This window comes from Zingiber officinale, chromosome 8B (genome assembly GCF_018446385.1).
Source record: "Zingiber officinale cultivar Zhangliang chromosome 8B, Zo_v1.1, whole genome shotgun sequence".
Lineage (NCBI taxonomy): Eukaryota > Viridiplantae > Streptophyta > Magnoliopsida > Zingiberales > Zingiberaceae > Zingiber > Zingiber officinale.
Genome location: NC_056001.1, coordinates 23,992,464 through 24,011,303, shown reverse-complemented (window position 1 = coordinate 24,011,303; position 18,840 = coordinate 23,992,464). Strand labels below are relative to the sequence as shown.

The 18,840-nt window shown below is 42.4% G+C and overlaps 1 protein-coding gene across 1 annotated transcript; it reads right to left on the bottom strand.

Moving 5' to 3' along the window:
• Positions 1-10,012: 10,012 nt before the first annotated feature.
• Positions 10,013-14,463, bottom strand: LOC122016637 (ubiquitin-conjugating enzyme E2 variant 1D-like). The gene is made up of 6 exons (XM_042574011.1): positions 14,205-14,463; positions 14,063-14,136; positions 10,842-10,981; positions 10,611-10,736; positions 10,406-10,535; positions 10,013-10,325 (listed from the first exon to the last, which is right to left on the bottom strand). Exons 2-6 carry the CDS (start codon positions 14,088-14,090, stop codon positions 10,267-10,269), a joined length of 483 nt encoding a protein of 160 aa, XP_042429945.1. The 5' UTR covers positions 14,091-14,136; positions 14,205-14,463; the 3' UTR covers positions 10,013-10,266.
• Between the last annotated feature and the right edge of the window lie 4,377 nt (positions 14,464-18,840).

Sequence of the window (18,840 nt, the reverse complement as noted above, 5' to 3'; positions counted from 1 at the left end):
CGGTCCGACTCTAAGATTTAACGTCGCTACTCGACGGTCTTCAAGCCGGAGGGTTTATAGTCGCCGGCCCGACTCTAAGATTTAACGTCGCTGCTCGACGGTCTTCCGGCAGGGGGGTTTACAGTCGTCGGTCCGACTCTAAGATTTAACGTCGCTGCTCGACGGTCTTCAAGCCGGAGGGTTTATAGTCGCCGGTCCGACTCTAAGATTTAACGTCGCTGCTCGACGGTCTTCAACAATTAGATTATAGCTCTGATAATATACGCCCGGCCGAACGGCACGGGGTCTTCGCCATCGAGTCTATGACTCAGATATTATACGCCCGGCCGAACGACACGGGGTATTCGGCATCGAGCATGTGGCTCGGATATTATACGCCCGGCCGAACGGCATGGGGTCTTCGACATCGAGCATGTGACTCGGATATTATACGCCCGGCCGAATGACACGGGGTCTTCGTCATCGAGCATGTGGCTCGAAAATTATACGCCCGGCCGAACGGCACGGGGTCTTCGACATCGAGCATGTGGCTCGGATATTATACGCCCGGCCGAACGGCACAGGGTCTTGGCCACGCCATCTTGCAGCTACCCGCTTGGTGCCCAATGTTCATGCCTTTGCTTTGTTCTTATAGCTTTCATTCCTGCAACCAAATGATACATCCGAACGGAATATTCATGAAATACATTACATCGACGCACCTTTCATCCGGCCCGATAGGGCTGGAGGTGGTTTGCGCTCCATGGTCTCTCTAGCCATCGTCCATCCTCATCCTCCAAGTAGTAGGCTCCCGATCGAAGCTTCTCGACGACTTTGAATGGTCCTGCCCAAGGCGCCTCCAGCTTGCCTACGTCCCCGACCGGCTTCACTTTCTTCCAGACCAAGTCGCCCACCTGGAATGCTCGGGGAATCACGCGGCGGTTGTAGTTCTGCTTCATTATCTGCCTGTAGGCCATCAGCCGAACGGACACTTTGGCTCGCTCCTCGTCGATCAAGTCCAATTCTAGTTGCCTCCGCTCGGAATTATCTTCATCGTAGTTCTGGATGTAGACGGACTCCACGCCGACCTCGACTGGGACGACCGCCTCGCCTCCATACACCAGGTGGAACGGTGTGACTCCCGTTCCCTCCTTAGGGGTCGTACGGATGGCCCAAAGGACTCCCGGCAGCTCGTCCACCCAGCTTCCTCCCATGTGGTCGAGCCGAGCCCTAAGAATTCGGAGTATCTCTCGGTTGGCTACTTCGGCTTGACCATTGCTTTGGGGATACGCCACAGACGTGAAGTACTGCTCAATGCCATATCCCTTGCACCATTTCTCGAGTTGCTTTCCGACGAACTGCCGCCCGTTGTCCGACACGAGCCGACGTGGGATGCCGAACAGACAGATGATGTGTTGCCAGATGAATTTTTTGACCATCTGCTCGGTTATCTTGGCTAATGGCTCGACTTCCACCCACTTGGAGAAGTAGTCGACTGCCACCAATAGAAACTTCCGTTGTCCGGTCGCCATAGAAAAGGGTCCTACGATGTCCATGCCCCACTGGTCGAACGGGCAGGACACCGTGGACGCTTTCATTTCCTCCGTCGGCCTATGAGAACAACTATGGTACTTCTGACAAGAGATGCATGTTGCGACGGTCCGAGCGGCGTCCTCATGCAGAGTTGGCCAAAAGTATCCAGCCAACAGGATCTTCTTAGCCAAAGACCGGCCGCCCGGATGACCTCCGCAAGATCCTTGGTGTACCTCCTGGAGAATGCACTCGGCGTCTTCCGAACTGACACACTTCAGCAGCAGTCGGGAGAACGTCTTTTTGTAAAGTTGATCTCCGATTAGCGTGAACCGGCCCGCTCTCCTCCTCAATAGTTGGGCTTCGTCCCGATCGGACGGCGTGACTCCCGAGCGCAGAAACTCTGTGATGTTTGTTCTCCAATCGCTCGGGAATATGAGGCCATCCATCCGGTCCACGTGCGCTACCAACGATACTTGCTCGATCGGTTGCTGGATGACGACCACCGATATTGAGCTTACGAGTTTGGCTAACTCATCTGCCGCCTGGTTCTCCGCTCGGGGTATCTTCATGACCACTACTTCGGTGAAGCTGGTCTTGAGTTTTTCAAAGGCCTCCGCGTACAATCTGAGTCTTGCATTGTTTATCTCAAAAATGCCCCTGAGTTGCTGAGCGGCAAGCTGGGAATCCGAGTGGATCACCACCCGACTGGCTCCAACATGTCGTGCGGCCTGCAATCTGGCTATAAGGGCCTCGTACTCTGCTTCATTATTTGTTGCCCGATAGTCCAGCCGGACGGATAAATGCATCCGCTCTTCCTGAGGCGAAAGTAGCATGATCCCAATTCCTCTTCCGAGCCGAGTGGATGATCCGTCCACATATATTTTCCATGTAGCTTCGAGCTCGGGCTTTTGTACCTCAGTCACAAAATCTGCCAAGGACTGTGCCTTGATCGTCGAGCGGGGTTGATATTGGATGTCGAATTCGCTAAGTTCCGTTGTCCACTTGATGAGCCGTCCGAATGCTTCAGGGTTCAGGAGTACCCTTGCTAGCGGGCTATTCGTCATCACAATAATGGTGTGCGCCAAAAAGTAAGGGCGCAACCTCCGAGCGGCCAGGACCAAGGCGAAAGCCAACTTCTCAAGACCGGTGTAGCGAGACTCAGCATCTTTTAAGATATGACTTAAAAAGTACACTGGTTGTTCCTCGCCGCTCGGCCTTACTAATGCTGAGCCCACAGCATGCTCAGTTGAAGATAAATAAATGCGGAGCGGCTCACCTACGGCTGGTTTCGCCAACACGGGTAAGGAATTCAGGTAAGTCTTCAATTCCTCGAATGCCTGATCGCACTCCTCGTCCCATTGAAACTTGGTGGCTTTACGGAGAATCTTGAAAAATGGCAAGCTCCGGTCGGCGGTCTTAGAGATAAACCTTGACAGCGCCGTTATCCGACCAGTGAGACGCTGTACCTCTCGGAGATTTCTGGGAGGCGGCATGTCCTGCAATGCCTTTATCTTGCTGGGGTTCGCCTCTATGCCCCGCTCGGTCACAATGTAACCCAGGAAGTGCCCACCTTTTGCTCCGAATAGGCACTTCTGAGGGTTAAGCTTGACGCCATATCTTCTCAACGTTTGGAAGGTCTCCTCCATGTCCGTATAGAGATCAGCCGCCTAGAAGGACTTGATAAGTATATCGTCCACGTACACTTCCAAGTTGCGTCCGATCTGCTCCCTGAAGACCTTGTTCATCAGACGCTGGTAGGTGGCTCCTACGTTCTTCAGCCCGAACGACATTACATTGTAGCAGTAGGTGTCGTCCGCCGTGACAAAGCTCACCTTCTCTTGGTCTTCTCGGGCGAGCGGCACTTGATGGTAGCTTTGGTATGCATCCAGCATGCATATCAACTCGCACCCGGCCGTGGAGTCCACCAGCTGATCGATCTGAGGCAAGGGGTAGAAGTCCTTTGGGCATGCCTTGTTCAAGTCTCGGAAGTCGATGCAGACTCTCCACTTGTTGCCCGGCTTGGAGACCAGAACCACATTTGCAAGCCAACTCGGGAATTGTACTTCCCTTATGTGGACGGCCTCCAGAAGCTTTTCTACCTCCACCCGGATGATTACATTCTGCTCCGCGCTGAAGTCCCTCTTCCTTTGCTTTACCGGCCGAGCGTCCGACCGGATGTGAAGTTCATGCTGCGCTACACTCGACGAGACCCCTGGCAGCTCATGGGTCGACCAAGCGAAGACGTCGCAATTTTGCCGTAGGCATTTGATCAACTTCTCCTTCTGCTTCTCCTCCAGATCGGATGCTATGAAGGTGATGGCCTCCGGTCGGGAAGAGTAAATCTGCACCTCCTCTTTTTCTTCATAAACCAAAGAAGGTGGTTTTTCGGTTATAGTATTTACCTCGACTCGCGGCACTTTCCGAGCGGACTTGGATTCAGCTCGGACCATCTGCAAATAGCATCTCCGAGCCGCCAGTTGGTCTCCACGCAACTCCCCTACTTGATCTTCCACCGGGAACTTGATCTGGCAGAAGGTAGAGACGACCGCCCGGAACTCGTTGAGAGTCGGTCGCCCTAAGATGAAGTTGTACGCAGAAGGAGCATCAACCACGATGAAGCTGGTGGTCCTTGTCCTTCTAAGTGACTCTTCTCCCAACGAGATAGCCAGCCGGACTTGGCCGACCGGCAAGACTTCGTTCCCCGTGAACCCGTAGAGGAGGGTCATCATTGGCAGGAGTTCAGCTCGGTCTATTTACAGTTGGTCGAAGGCCTTCTTAAATATTATGTTGACCGAGCTGCCTGTGTCAATGAAAATGCGGTGAATAGTATAGTTGGTTATTACCGCTCGAATGATCAGGGCATCGTCGTGGGGGACTTCGACTCCATCGAGGTCCCTGGGCCCGAAGCTGATCTCGGGTCCGCTCGCCCTTTCCTGGCTGCAGGCGACTGCATGTATCCTTAGCTGCCTTGCGTGTGCCTTCCTGGCTCTATTGGAGTCTCCGCCGGTCAGGCCTCCGGCGATGATGTTGATCTCGCCCCGAGATGCGTTGCCCCTATTTTCCTCCTCCCGAGCGGAAGGTCGAGGTCGTTCGTGCGACGCCCGATGGTGAGCTCCGGGCTGCTGACGATGCTGCCGCTGGGGGATCTCCTTTCTATCCTTTGAACAGGGCTCCGTTGTCGATGTTGCCGATCTAGTGAAGGCGATCGGCGGCGATAGCTCCTTGGCGCGGGATGAGCGATGGGGGGAGGCTCCGACAGTCGCGAGTGTTGTGAGTAGCCGACTGATGGAGTGAACAAAACATTGGGGTCCATACCTTCCCCCTGGGCTTGGGCCGATTGGTAAGCGAATCTGTCACATCCGCTAATCAAATTGTACAAATGTATTTTCCACTGAACCCCTTAATTTTTCAATAACGTTGTAGTAACGAGCCCAGGATCGATCCGAGGAACCAACGGTAGAATGTAATTTAGGATTGTCTTTTATTCCTATTTTTGGGGTTTTCGATATAAAAATGGAGTTGGGGGTTTTAAAGCTTTGAATATAAATCTACAAAGGAAAACACACCAGTAAAGAAATTAATCTAAAGCATAACTAAAACCCTATGTGCCAACAATCAAACCTTAACGCATTGTCACTCCTACATTAAGATTAAATCATTGACACACTCTTAAGCTAAGAATAAACAACAAGACATGAATGAATATGTTCTAAAGCAAAAATTAAATCTTAACTACTAAAACTAAGCTACTCAACAGTGTTGAAATTTAAGCTAAAGCAGAATTAAGAACAATTTCAAACTCTATTGAAACTAAATTACCCAATGCACTTGAATTAAAATAATTAATCTAAAGAACTATGATTACTGAATCAAAATATAATAAACTGAAATGTAAATCTATCAATAGTAAAAAGAATGCAAAAGTTAAATCCTAAACCATCTCAACTCCAAATCTCTTCTCACGGCAACTTCTCCTTGCCGTCACACAAGGAAACAGCAGAGAACACTCCAACTGTAATCAGAGAAAGACAACCTCAGCAACTGAACTCAGCTCAGCCTTCACCAGCACCATCGGAGACCACTCCAAACGAATCTGATGAAGATCGAAGCTGCCAACTCCAGAAATATGCAAATCTGCGAACTCCGTTCTGATATAGAGTCGATGGTGGATGAAATGTTGTCGAAATGGTTGAATAGCAGTGGAGGAACACCGCCAAAGCTCTCGAATGGGAAACGGAACCACCAATCGGAGGAACACCTCCAAATGGCCGGCAGTAGAAGCAGAGTTCGTGGATACAATTCTCGCCGCAGGACCACCTTTGAGTGAGGTCAGATCGCCGGAAGCTGGTCTCAAGCATCTGAGGACATCGTCGCCGATGAAATTGCTGGAAAATTGATCTAGAATTCGACGCGGGATGCGAAGAACAGCGCTGTGGAGAATCGACGAAGGCACTGTAGCTACTGTAGCTTCTATTTAAATCAGATATGGATCTGATCGGACGGCTGAGATGATTCCGGGCTAAATCAACGGTGAAAAGTCATCCAAAATCAAATCCGAAGGTACTGATGTTGATATAGGGTCTGGATCTACCCTCCCGTAGGTCGGATCGATCAGATCATCACTGGATGTCCCAGATCGGCCCAGTCTTCATTGAACGGCCCAGATTAATTCGGCTTGATCAATGGCTAGATGAACTCAGATCTGGATCAAAACTTCTGGATCTTCATCAATGGCTCAGATCTGCTCCCCATTAAGTTGGATCGGCCAGATCTTCAATGGATGGTCCAGATCTGTCCTATTCTTGATAAACGGTCCATAATACTTCAAAGCTTGATCTTCTTGTTTGAACTCCGATTTGAGCCCAATTTCGATCCAAATAGATCCAAATTCAAGATCCCTTGATGCCTACAAAATAAGAATAAAATATTAGCATCAAATAATATAAAAATAAAGTAATTTGTAATTAAGTCCAAAAATACACACAATGCACAAAATGTGATATAACCATGATTTTAACCTATGAAATCAACATCAAACCATGCATATATGAATCAAAATAATGCAGTAAAATCATGGTTATCACCGATCATCCGCGACTTGCTGGACAGCGTGCGACCGAGTGTGCTGATGAGGACGGGCGGCTTCGGCTCGCGATCCTCTAGGTGGCTGGTGACTGATGGGCTGCTTCCGCTCGGCTGAAGCTGGTTGGTCACTCAGGGCTTCTTTCCTTCTAGCCGCCTGGGCTTCCTCTACATTGATGTATTCGTTGGCCTTGTGCAGCATGTGGTCGTAATCCCGAGGCGACTTCCGGATGAGCGAGCGGAAGAAGTCACCGTCCACGAGCCCTTGCGTGAACGCGTTCATCATTGTTTCCGAGGTGACCGTTGGAATGTCCATGACAACCTGATTGAAGCGCTGAATGTACGCTCGAAGCGGCTCCCTCGCGCCTTGCTTAATGGCAAACAGGTTGACGCTTGTCTTCTGGTAGCGCCTGCTGCTTGCAAAATGATGGAGGAACGCCGTTCGGAATTCCTTGAAACTTGTGATGGCTCCGTCCGGCAATCTCCGAAACCACCGATGTGTCGATCCCGACAGCATGGTGAGGAACACCCGGCACTTCACACCATCTGTGTATTGATGCAAAGTGGCAGTGCTGTCGAACTTACCCAGGTGGTCGGCGGGGTCGGTTCTCCCGTTGTACTCCCCGATCGCAGGAGGCATATAATGCTTTGGCAGCAGATCGCAAAGAATGGCGTCTGAAAACTATCGGTTGATTCGCTCGGGTGACGCGTCCGTTCGGGGCGCCTTTCGTTTTCTGACGTCCCGGGCGGGTGCTTCGTCCGATGAAGATCCCCTGTCTTGATTAGCTTGCGCTACCTCCGAGGGCGTCTGGAAAAGAGCCCGATGAAAGGGTATCGGGGCGGGCGGCGCCCCCATCTGAGTGTCGGCCGACCCCTTGTTTTGCCCCCATATTGAGAGCTGCTCCTGCCTATCTTCGGGCGGCGCTCGGCCCCCCGAGGCTGATGTCGCCTGCTGCGCTGCCCGCTCGGCCTGAGCTTTCTGCTGTTGCTCCACGATTTTTGCTGCTCGCGCTTGGACGAGTGCTTCGAGTTCCTCGGGAGAGAGCGTTACCAGAAGTTGACGTCCAGCTTCTTCCATCTTCTTGGCTCGGATTCAGGTGCGTTCCCTCAGACGACGCCAATTTGATCCTGTCCGAGCGCTGAGTCGACGGAGGCTGGGGATGTGGCACGCTCTGCTGTCTCCGACTAGTGGTGTAGCTCTCCGGCGAACCTGCAAAGAAGCCGAGCCGGGAGGGGTTTCCGGGCGACGACCCTCCGACGCTCAAGTCAGGCAACGAGAGAGGCAGCGAAATGTGGCTACAGTAAAGATTTGCGCATACCTTTGTCGACGTCTGGGGGTCCTTATATAGGACCCCGGGGAAGCGCGGGTACGCTTCCCGATGCATGCACACTTCCCCAAACATACCTTAACGAGCCTGTGTCAGTAAAGTACCTCAGGCGCCATTCTGCAATCGTCCGAGCATATCCCGGATGTGACGGTGGAAGCTTCCACCGTATGATCCTGTGTACGGCTCGGTCGCCAACTTTGCTGCTTGTCGGCGGCAGGTGTCTCGAGGATGATGTTATCCTCTGTCTCCTTTGTCCTCTAGCGCTCCTGTCTGTTCCAGGGCCGAGCGGATAGGTCGCTCGACGGGCATATCACTCTGCCTCGGTCGTATGCTCGGATTAGACTGCTCCTGCCTGTGTTGCCTTGTGCACCGGCCGAACGGACATCCCGATTACCCCTTGAAACCTTTTTACCTTTGAGCATCGGAAACCCGACCCCTAGTCGGGTTGTCTTTCATTCGGCGGGGGATTCAAGGTCGGTCGGCCCTGCTACGTCCGGTCGGTCGCCCTGCTTCTCCCCGGTCGGCCGGGTCTCCAGGTTGGATCTCTTGACCTTTGACCTCCACGCGCCGTTGACCTCCTGCCCACGAGGACCCCCCATCCTTATCACCGGATCATTTAGATATTCATTTGTCAATACACCTGTATTTGTTTCTCTATTTCACAAACAATAGACACATGATATCTCTGACGTAATGATCAAGGGTCGATTCTCAGGAACTGACGACCTAAGATTTACCCTGCCATGCGTCTATGGCCTGTGTACTTGCATGAACCTCTCTTCATATCCGTGGGGCCAGCAATAGAGGGGTCGCTAAGATAGCGGATCTATCTTTTTTAAAAAATAAAATCTATTCCCTAAATTTAAATAAATATTATTTATAAATATATAACTTAGAGAATGAATAAGATAATTAAAGATTTTTTTAACTATTTTATTTAAAATTTATAATAAAATCTTTTGAATAGAACATCTAATCTAATAAACTCAAATCAATAAACATTAAAATTAATATTATATTAGTTCAAACTTTTAATTAAGATTGTTTTAAAAGTTTATATTTGTAAAGTTAGTTATTAATAAATGTGATATTATAAATTTATTTTTTTAGAGATTTTTATTTATTTATAAATTTAGTAAAACAACTTATTTGACAAATACGGTTCACAAATGGTCTATGGGAATATTATTCAAGAACAATTTACCGTCATTCTTAGGACATGATGAAATGATAAGAGAGAAGATAGACTCTCATATAACAAAGGTTTGAAACTCACGCCAAGCAATCTTATACATCCATAATGTTCGAATCATTCGTGATGTTTCACTGTTTGTCAGGATTCATCAGTACTTTTTAATTTACCTGATAGTATAAAACCTAATCAAATATCAATTTATTTACAACCGTATGTAAATGTGACTGAGCTACTGAACTAGTCTACCTTGGCCTAATGTGAATCCGTTTTAGCTGCTGCATTAGTGGCTGTGTCGTACGGGACCGGGTTCTCTGGACCATTTTTTATAATAGGGGGACCATTTTTTATAATAGGGGATGATCCCTTTATATATATTGGTAGGGATGAATAATCCTCATCTATTTTGTGAGTAAGGACCATCTATTCTACTAATATATACAAAAGGATCATCTCTTAGACCGCAAAAAATGATCCAGAAGATCTATCCTCGTGTCCTACCCATAAAGGAATGGACCTAGTTAGATTGAGGCTAGTCGGAGTAAACCAGGTGGCTCATCTATGAGCAGGGAAGACCTGTGTACTAAGTCTGAAAAAAAATAAAATAAAAATATAAAAACTAAATAAAAACAAAACATTGGACATGAATATTCTACCATCTATGGCCACAATATTAGATGTAAAATTATTATTACCGAATACATTAAATTAACAGGATGAAAGTAAGAGATATAAATATTACAAAAAGAACACATTAAAAATGCCTAAAGCTTTTGTTGAAAGTGGCTAATGCCGTTAAGCAATTGGGATTAACAATTGATCCATTATGCAGTCTTGTTCATCTTAATCAGCTAAAAGCCTGCATGAAAATTAAGCTAAGCATTTGAATTATGAACCATTTCTCAATAATGCTCTTCTTTGTAATTATAATTCACAACATCAGTTAAATATCCATGAAATTTAAGATGGACTGGCACACCTACACCAGCAGGAACTGAAGGGCACTAGTTTGGATACAGATTGCAAGACACTCTGTAAGAACAAATGTATCACAAAGATGACATAAAAATTTTATTACTTCTCTCGTTGTTCCTCGATCCTCAGCAGATACCATCATCTTCCATGATAACAGATACTCACATGCCGCCCTCCTCAAAGGATGACACATCTTAGTACTATGTCCTTCTGTTCCATCCTCCGATCGTCATTGCCTAAAGCGTTGTCATTATGAATGCTTATGCCAAAATGGGAAGAAAGTTACAATAGTGTGTGCAATTATTGATGATTATACCTTGCGCAGTCGGCTGGTGAAGCTTCCGGTTATAGGAAGCTGACATCTCTTTCTTCAAGCTCACTAAAAGGTCTTCCATGGTGAATTTCCTCTGCCAATTTGTAAGCATTGGAAATAAGTTTGGTTCAACCTGGATGGACAGATAACAATACCAATGATAAGAGGTTTTACAATTTTCAGCTAACTAGTGTAAATAAATGAGTACCAATCCAGTTTCCTGGTCTACGCATGCCATATTTATCGGTGTCTGAAACCGAACCATCGGAGGTTTGTCAGGATAGTCCATGTCGCAGAACAGTTTCAACTGATATATCCGGCCATCATGAACGCTCTATAGGAGAATTAGAAGGAAAAAAGACACTTTTAACAAATATAGAACATAGGAAGACTGGTTTTTCAGATGTGTATAACAAAACTGCTAATATCAGACGCATACATTAGGAGGACCAATAATAGTCCCTGTCCAAGAACGCATGAAAGTATCATCTGCATCGTCCATTCCATAGCTGACAGTACCATCACCGATCCCCTTCTCCCCCCTCTCAAGCTCCTCCAGCAATCTGAAGTTTCTTGGAACTGCAAAATAACAACTAAAATGAACAAGGTCTAAGCTTTGAATTGAAACTTGAGCGATGTACTTTCCATCAAAGTGCATTGAAAAAAGATGGGGGAGGGGAGGGTGTATATCTTCAAGATCTACTCTAGAATAACTCAGGATGAATAAAAATTCCAAGTTTCAATGACCCCAAAGTGCATTTCTAGTGTCATTGAATATATTACTTAGACGGCCTTTTTCACAAATCTTTTTTATTTAGAAGCGTGGTTATCAAGCCAAAAATACAATACAATTAATTCTTTGCAACTCTTTAGCAGAAAAAAAAAACTGTCCCTCTACTTAAACAGCAAGTGAGAAAGCATATGGAGAAATATGCAAAGAGTATGAATGCAGCTAACAGCAAACAAACCACTACACAAGCATGATTGTGAAGGTCTTGCAAACATAAGTTTTAAATAAGACCCACATTGTAAACTATTCAAATAAAAATGAGAATATTGATAAGAAATTGTTTACAACCTACGTCAGCATTTCAATAAAGAATTCCAACTGAAAAACACGGACTCGGACCAAGATATTCCAATTAGAAAATTTTCATTAAAACAGACAAGGATATTACAGGCAAGGTTTAAAATATCGTGACGTGTTGCCTGGCACGGGTAAAAAAATATGTTCCGCTCGCTGACCAAAATCGGCACCGGCACACCTGAGGTACTGCGGAACATTGGCACAGGTCGAGATTTTAAACCTTGATTACAAGACTGATTTTCCCGAAATACTGAAGCGTGATACAAGTTGTTAACAAAGAGATGCCACATGTCAGATGATTAACCATGTGACAATCCAAAATCTTAGTAATTTTTGCATGTTAGAAAAGCGGCACAATCTACAGATTGCACCTATATAAACCTTTCACCCTCATCAATTCACCCTAATGCGTTGAATAAGCACATTCAAGCTTCTAAGTTCACTTATTTGAGCGTTGACTTGTGGCACTGTTGCAGCCATCCTTGATGCCATTCTGTTCCGTAAACCCAGAAGTTAGACTCAAACCTAAATTTTCAACTTTAAAATTCCAACTTTAGAGATCCAAAACAACAGCCATCTGCACTTCATCATTGGCACAAGAGAAAAGGCCTTCTTTGGAAAGGACATATCCAAGAAACAACAGAGAAGACGAAACAATACGAGTTTTCAAATATTTTATTGCTGTAAGATTTCCTTGCCATGATTGCAGTCAAATATGTCTTTAAATCCAAACAAACCCTCTGTGCATCCATGTAGGTTAAAAAGCCTCTGTAAGTTCAATACTGGTCTACAAATATGTGGATAAATGGGGATGGAATGATCAAAGCATTCTAAGTGACCCCAGTATCTTTTGAGAATTGAGCTCTTGTTCTTATGAGGATTAAGTCAGAAGATGGCCTTTCCTTACAAGGCTAAAGCCTGACAGAGAAGAGCAACATCCTAAGTCAGTAAGAGTTCGGCTCTATGTGAGTTCAACATGGGCTAAGTTAAGAAGAGAAACATCCTCGATTGTTAGAATTTTGCCACTAGGCCAGCCCAACATAAACCAAATTGAGAAAAAAATACATCCTAAGTTGGTTAGACAAAGTTAAACTCTGCAAGAGCCAAAAACATGAAAGATGATAGGAAAAGCAATATCCTAAGCCAATAAGATAAAGGTTCAACCCTTCTCAAACCCAACATGAACTACACTAGGAAGAGCAATGTCAAAGGTCAATAAGATGGAGTTTTAACACCACATGAACACAACCTGGACGCTCCTGGCAGATGAACATACTAGGCTGGGAATACAGAATTTTGACTCCACATGAGCCCAACATGTACTGTGTTGGGAAGAGCAATGGCATAGGATGATAAGAAGTTCTAACTTCGTGTGAGCCTAACATGGATCATATTTGAGAGGAGCAATATCCTAGATTGGTAAGATAAAATTCCTACCCCGCACAAGCCTGAATGGGATATGCTAATAAGAGAACCATCTCAGGATGGTAAGATGAAGCTCCGACTCCACACAAGCCTAAATGGACCATGCTGAAATACCAACATCCTAGGCTAATAAGACGAAGTATAACTTCACACACACTTAAAATGAACCAAACTGTGAAGATGATTTACCACCTATTCAAAACTCCCCATCTCAAATTCGGAATTCCAACTTTAACCAAGAAACCTGACTTCAACCATGAAGACCTGACTAGGATATTATGAGGATGAGTTTTCCTAAACACATGCAAACATAAATCAAGTACTAAACAGAAGATGTCAAGTTTCAAATGATTCAACATACATCAAAGTGGTGCCTTGTATGGAAAAAAGTGATGAAAATTATTGGACTTGTTTGGCCACAAATCATCTTCATGCCTACATAAATTCCCTCCCGCCAGAAATGAGATTGGAAAAGAACATTGAAGTTTCTTAAGTTTATTTTTTTCGGGGAGTATGACTAAGTTGAGTATCAGAGTACCCATAGGGCACATTCTCAGTCTCCTATGAACATGTAAAAATTTCCCAACTCCAACCTGAATTGCTTATTCTGAACCTTACGGTTCTGACATGAAACCTCCTAAGTTTTAACTTTCTTCTTGATCCACTATGAAGCTCGGAACCATCACCCACAATCCCAAATAGTTACATTTTCAAGCTAATCTCTTCAAATCTCATTTCCTAACAACTTCCATAGAAACAGGAATCAAATACACACCACCCTCCTAATTTTTTTTCTTTTAAATTTCATTTAACATGCCGTTAATCATTTGCCGAAGTTTTACTTCAGCAAACAACTCAAACCATCATAGACTCGATAGTTCCATCTAGATCGTTATCAGCTCCACAAAATACGATCTTGGAAGAAGCACTAAGAGGAGAAGCCACGAGAATCTCAAAAAAATCAGCACAGATCGAAACAACCGTGAACACTGTATAAAAAAAATATCCCCCACACAAAATCAACAACACCAGCAAGGTCGAACGCAAAGAAATCCATCCAGCGAACGCAGTGAAACCAATGAAAACTCCAATAAAATAAAATAAAATAAAATATGGAAGAAATCAAGTAAGTGGTAAAAAGAACGCACCGACCACACTCGCTTCCTCGGTTCCCATCCTCAAGGCGACTCTATCCCTCTCTATTTCACTTCCAGAGGCGACCCTGCACTGGGGAGTCCGAACTGTATCGTTGAGCTAGGAAAGGGATCGGACGATTGGACAGATAACTACCTCGTGACTCCGCGGGATTCGACCCGCCTCCACGCAAAGCAAGCGCAGTTGATGCAGGACGGAAACAGCAGATAGCCAACAGAAGTGACCGAAAACCTTCTTCTCCTCCACTTCTGCGCCCTAATTCGCCATCAGTAGCGTTGAAGATGAGTAGGTGACCAAGCGCTGGAAGGCCGAACGGCCGTGTGTCGGAAAGCTGTCCATTGGCAACACGGAATTAAAAGATAAAACAGTGCGTTTCACCCGTTTTCTCACCTGCTTCGTTATTGATAGCCTCGCAGCCAGACCAAATATGAATGGTGGGCAAACGCTCGCCTTCCATTTACATTTTCATACACAAAAGTATTTTATTTGGATAATTACTCTGGCAAGTTACCAAAATAAATTTTTTGACATTTTATAAAATAATAATAATAATAATAACAATAATAATAATAATAATATCATACTACGGTCTAATAGTAAACACTCATAGATAGCGTTTGATTATGTGATAAGATTACATAGAGATTATAAATTTGCATGATAATACTCTTTTTAATGAGGATATTTAATAAATTATGATAAAATTATTTTTGTTTGATATGATTTTTATGCTAAAGATAAAAATATGAATTATTAATTATATTATTAATTATATGATTAAAATATACTGACTATTAATAATTTTTAGGTAAGGAAAGCATCACAGTAAGAATAAAAACATTCTTTTAATTAGTTATCTAATTAAAAAATTTACTGTTCAATTTGGGATTATTAATACCTTGTTTGAAGTGAGATTAATTTTTCAACCGCTTCAATATTTTAATAAGTTATGATTGACTTTTTTAAAAATCAATCAAATATGAATTTAACTTGTAATCTTATCCTAATCCTCTACCAAACGGGGTCATACAGTCTTTTCAAGCATTTTGATTCCATTTTTAATTTCTCAAGATGGAATAATCAATTTAATTAAAATTATTTAAATTTTATAAAAATAATTTTAAAATAGTTATAGCCACTATTTAGATAACTGATAATTACGGTAACTATTATACGTCAGTTAATCGTACTTATTACAATATCACTTGGAATAAAGAACAATATTATAGTGATTATATGTTTTAGCAGTTAATCATAGTTGCTACACCATATTAAATTTAAATGTATTCTCGAGAAAAAAATCTAATGAATAGTGATTCATCTTTTAACTGTTTTTTTAAATGGACACCCCTTTAACAATGTATATAATTTGGAACGCCTATGTGACTTTTACCAAAAAAATATTTTTTTATCGATCATGAAAAAATTTAGGGGAACTAATTTTGTTTTTTCATGTGCTATTTTATAATGGAAGTGATTGTATCCAGTTGGATTATGAGTATCTAGTTTGGGATGATAAATTCTAGTGAATAATATTAGGATGATTTTCACCTCTATCAAATAATATTATGATAATTCTTTGTAAATTTTTTTTAGTTAGTTTGAGTCATTTAAAATTTTTAGATGTTCTGTTAGAATATGAAAATGGCAAAAAAAAAATAGCTATATAGGAAATCATCATTCAAAAAAACACTCTTTACTTTTATTTTTTATTATTTTTAATTAATATAATATATTCAATTTACGTAGATTAATCAGGAGACGACCAGTCTAGTCTTAAGAAAACTTTCAACTTGTCACCGGAATAAATTATGAAACACTCGCAGCGTAAAATCGATCAGCTCAATCCAACATTCTTAGGTAGAAAAATTTATTTATTAATTAATTGAAATTAAAACTTGATCGTTAAATTAGATGTATAGAAAACTAAAAAGATGTCTTATCCTTGTAGCATTGTCCCGGGACAATAAATACTTTTAGATTTCTTGAGAAAAAAAACGCAATATTAATGATTGCTGTGATGAAAGTTACTTTATTTCACGTATAGATTCTCTTATACGTACAATCAACTTTTATAATTTTAGTTTAAGATTTCTTCGTTGAAATCTTTTGACATGACATTTTTTTTATTTGTTTTATATAATTCAAATATTCAGCTCCTTTGATGATTATTTCTGAAAACAGACGACTCAATCTCATGAAAATTTTTCATCACAATGAGTAAACCTGGGAAGTGCAGATGTTCAGGGCAAAACGATCAGGCATCACCAGTAGTTTAAGCATTACAAGCATTTAAAAATATCCAACATGAGAATAAACTCAAATTATCCGCCTGGCCGTTTATCATCGCACAATGTCTGGAGGCTTTGGACATGTCTTTCTAATAATATTGCCAAGTGAGCAAAGTATTTAATTATTAAGTTAATCTTTAAATTAGTTTGTGCCATCAAAATTGGCACAGATTTAGCATTTTTAATCAAATTTTTAAAAAATAAAAATAACAAACTGTGACATTAGCATCTTGTATCATAAAAATTAGTCTAGAATTGAGACATGCTTGCACCGATGAGAAGGATCCTCTAATCAATCCATATATCATATTTATTCTATCAGAAAGGATTTAAAATATCCTCACATTGATCGATAATAGAGATTCAACAACTAAACAAAAGATTGATTCTTGAGAATCCTTCTTCAAACGGAACGAATAAAATAGAATAGATCAATTCTTAAAATGCTTTTTTAATGTTCCTCAATAATCATATGTTTCTGGAAGAAATTGAAGAATCTTTTTAAAAATTTTACAAAATCAATTCATTTTGTTCTTGGACGGTGTAGTTATTCTAAGTATGAAAAATATAGAAATAAAATCTGTTAATATTAAACACTTACCGTAATCTCGGAGAAGAGAGTTTGCAGTCTTCGAGAAGAACACACGAGGAACCTTCTTACCGTATCCACAAATTGAATCTCAATTATGAACGATCCACTTGATATGTTCACCTTCACACCCTCTCTCTCTCTCTCTCTCTCTCTCTCTCTCTCTCTCTATATATATATATATATATATATAGATGGGCAAGTAATGCTCATTCTCTTATTAACATGTATAATCACTGCACACATCCAACATATTCCACTCATCAAAGTCAATCCATAAAGATGATCTACTCACAAAGACTATGAAAAAATACTCAATTTATAAAATAGTTTATGTGACAGTAAGCACACCAAGCAATTACTGTTAAGAAAGTTGTTATACTTAATTTAGCTGTTCTATCAAATAAATCAGAGACATTCACTACAAAAATTTAGGAAAATAGCGATGAAGTATTAGCGACGAAATATAATATCGTAGCTAAATAACGATATTTGCGACTAAATATAGTATCGACACAAACTTTTTTCCATTTTTAAAAAAAAATATTTTGCGACGAAACTAGCGGCGAATAAATTCGCCGCTAAAATGTTTGCAACGAAAGTAAGTACCGTTCGTCGCCAATTGTTTTTTTTTAAAAAAAAAGGTTTACGACGATTCTAACGGCGATTTAAATCGCCGCTAAAAACTTAGCGACGAAAATTGTTTTTTCGCCGCAAATGATAAATGTTTGCGACGAAATCTTAAATTTCGCAACTAAAAAGTTAGGGACTAAAATTGGTTTTTTCGCCGCAAATGATAAATGTTTGCGACGAAAATGTAAATTTCGCCGCTAATATCCGTTTTAAACCCTAAATTTGCCCGACCCTCTTCTTTCTCCCGACGCACGCAATTTTTCCTCCTCCTCGCTCATTCCTGCGGCGTCCCTCCTCCGGCGGGACTCCACCGACCCTTTCTTCCTCCCGGCGCACTCGATTCCGCGATTCTTCCTCCCTCATTCCTGCGCCCTCCCTCCCTCCTCCGGCGAGACTCCCCCAACGCTGCACCGAACGCCTTGTCTCTTCCTTCCTTCCAGCGAGGTGACTCTTCCCTCCTTCCTCTTGAACGTGCTTCATATCAGTTCTTTCCACGAACGTGTTTCATTCAAACCTGCACTGTTCTGCTTCTTGTTGCTTTAGTTTTTGATTTGATTCAAAAGTACATAATAGACATGAAACATCTCGGTTCATTTGGTTTCGCAGAAGGAGTACATAGTATAGAAAATAATGTTAATTTCGTAGAAGGAGTGAGCATTAATTTCGTAGAAGATAATGTTAATTTTTTTAAAGTGCTGATTCTTGTTCTCATTTTTGGCCCAACATAGAACTTAATACATCCACACTCAACAATGTATTCAAGCTATCTATGCTGCATTGTAACATTTTCAAGCTTAACATTAATTTACTAGCAGCATATACATTTTTTTAGATCTAATAATTGATCAACACATTCAACTACATTACTCCCACAAAATTGTCATCTAAATTACCTGGATAACTGTCTTTGAGCCAACAAATGCTTCTATTTTTTTCCAGTCACGATTGAAACTGCAAGAACCAGAAAGGCACAGAAAGAAGCCATAGATATAACCTTCACGTTATGATACAAGTAAAAGATCCTACACTAGCAATCACATAGGTTGTATTTCCTGTGAAAGATGAGATCATGACTCCAAGAGTAGGTTGCCCTTTACTCAGCTATAAGCTTTAAATGACTAGATGCAGATTTAGGCGTATATTATGTGCTAAAGTTGTAACCAAAATTTTGTGCAGTTAAATCATTTCATATATATTAATTTTAAAATTTTACAAAAATGATTAAACTTCTCAAGGAAGTTTAAACGGTATTCATGAA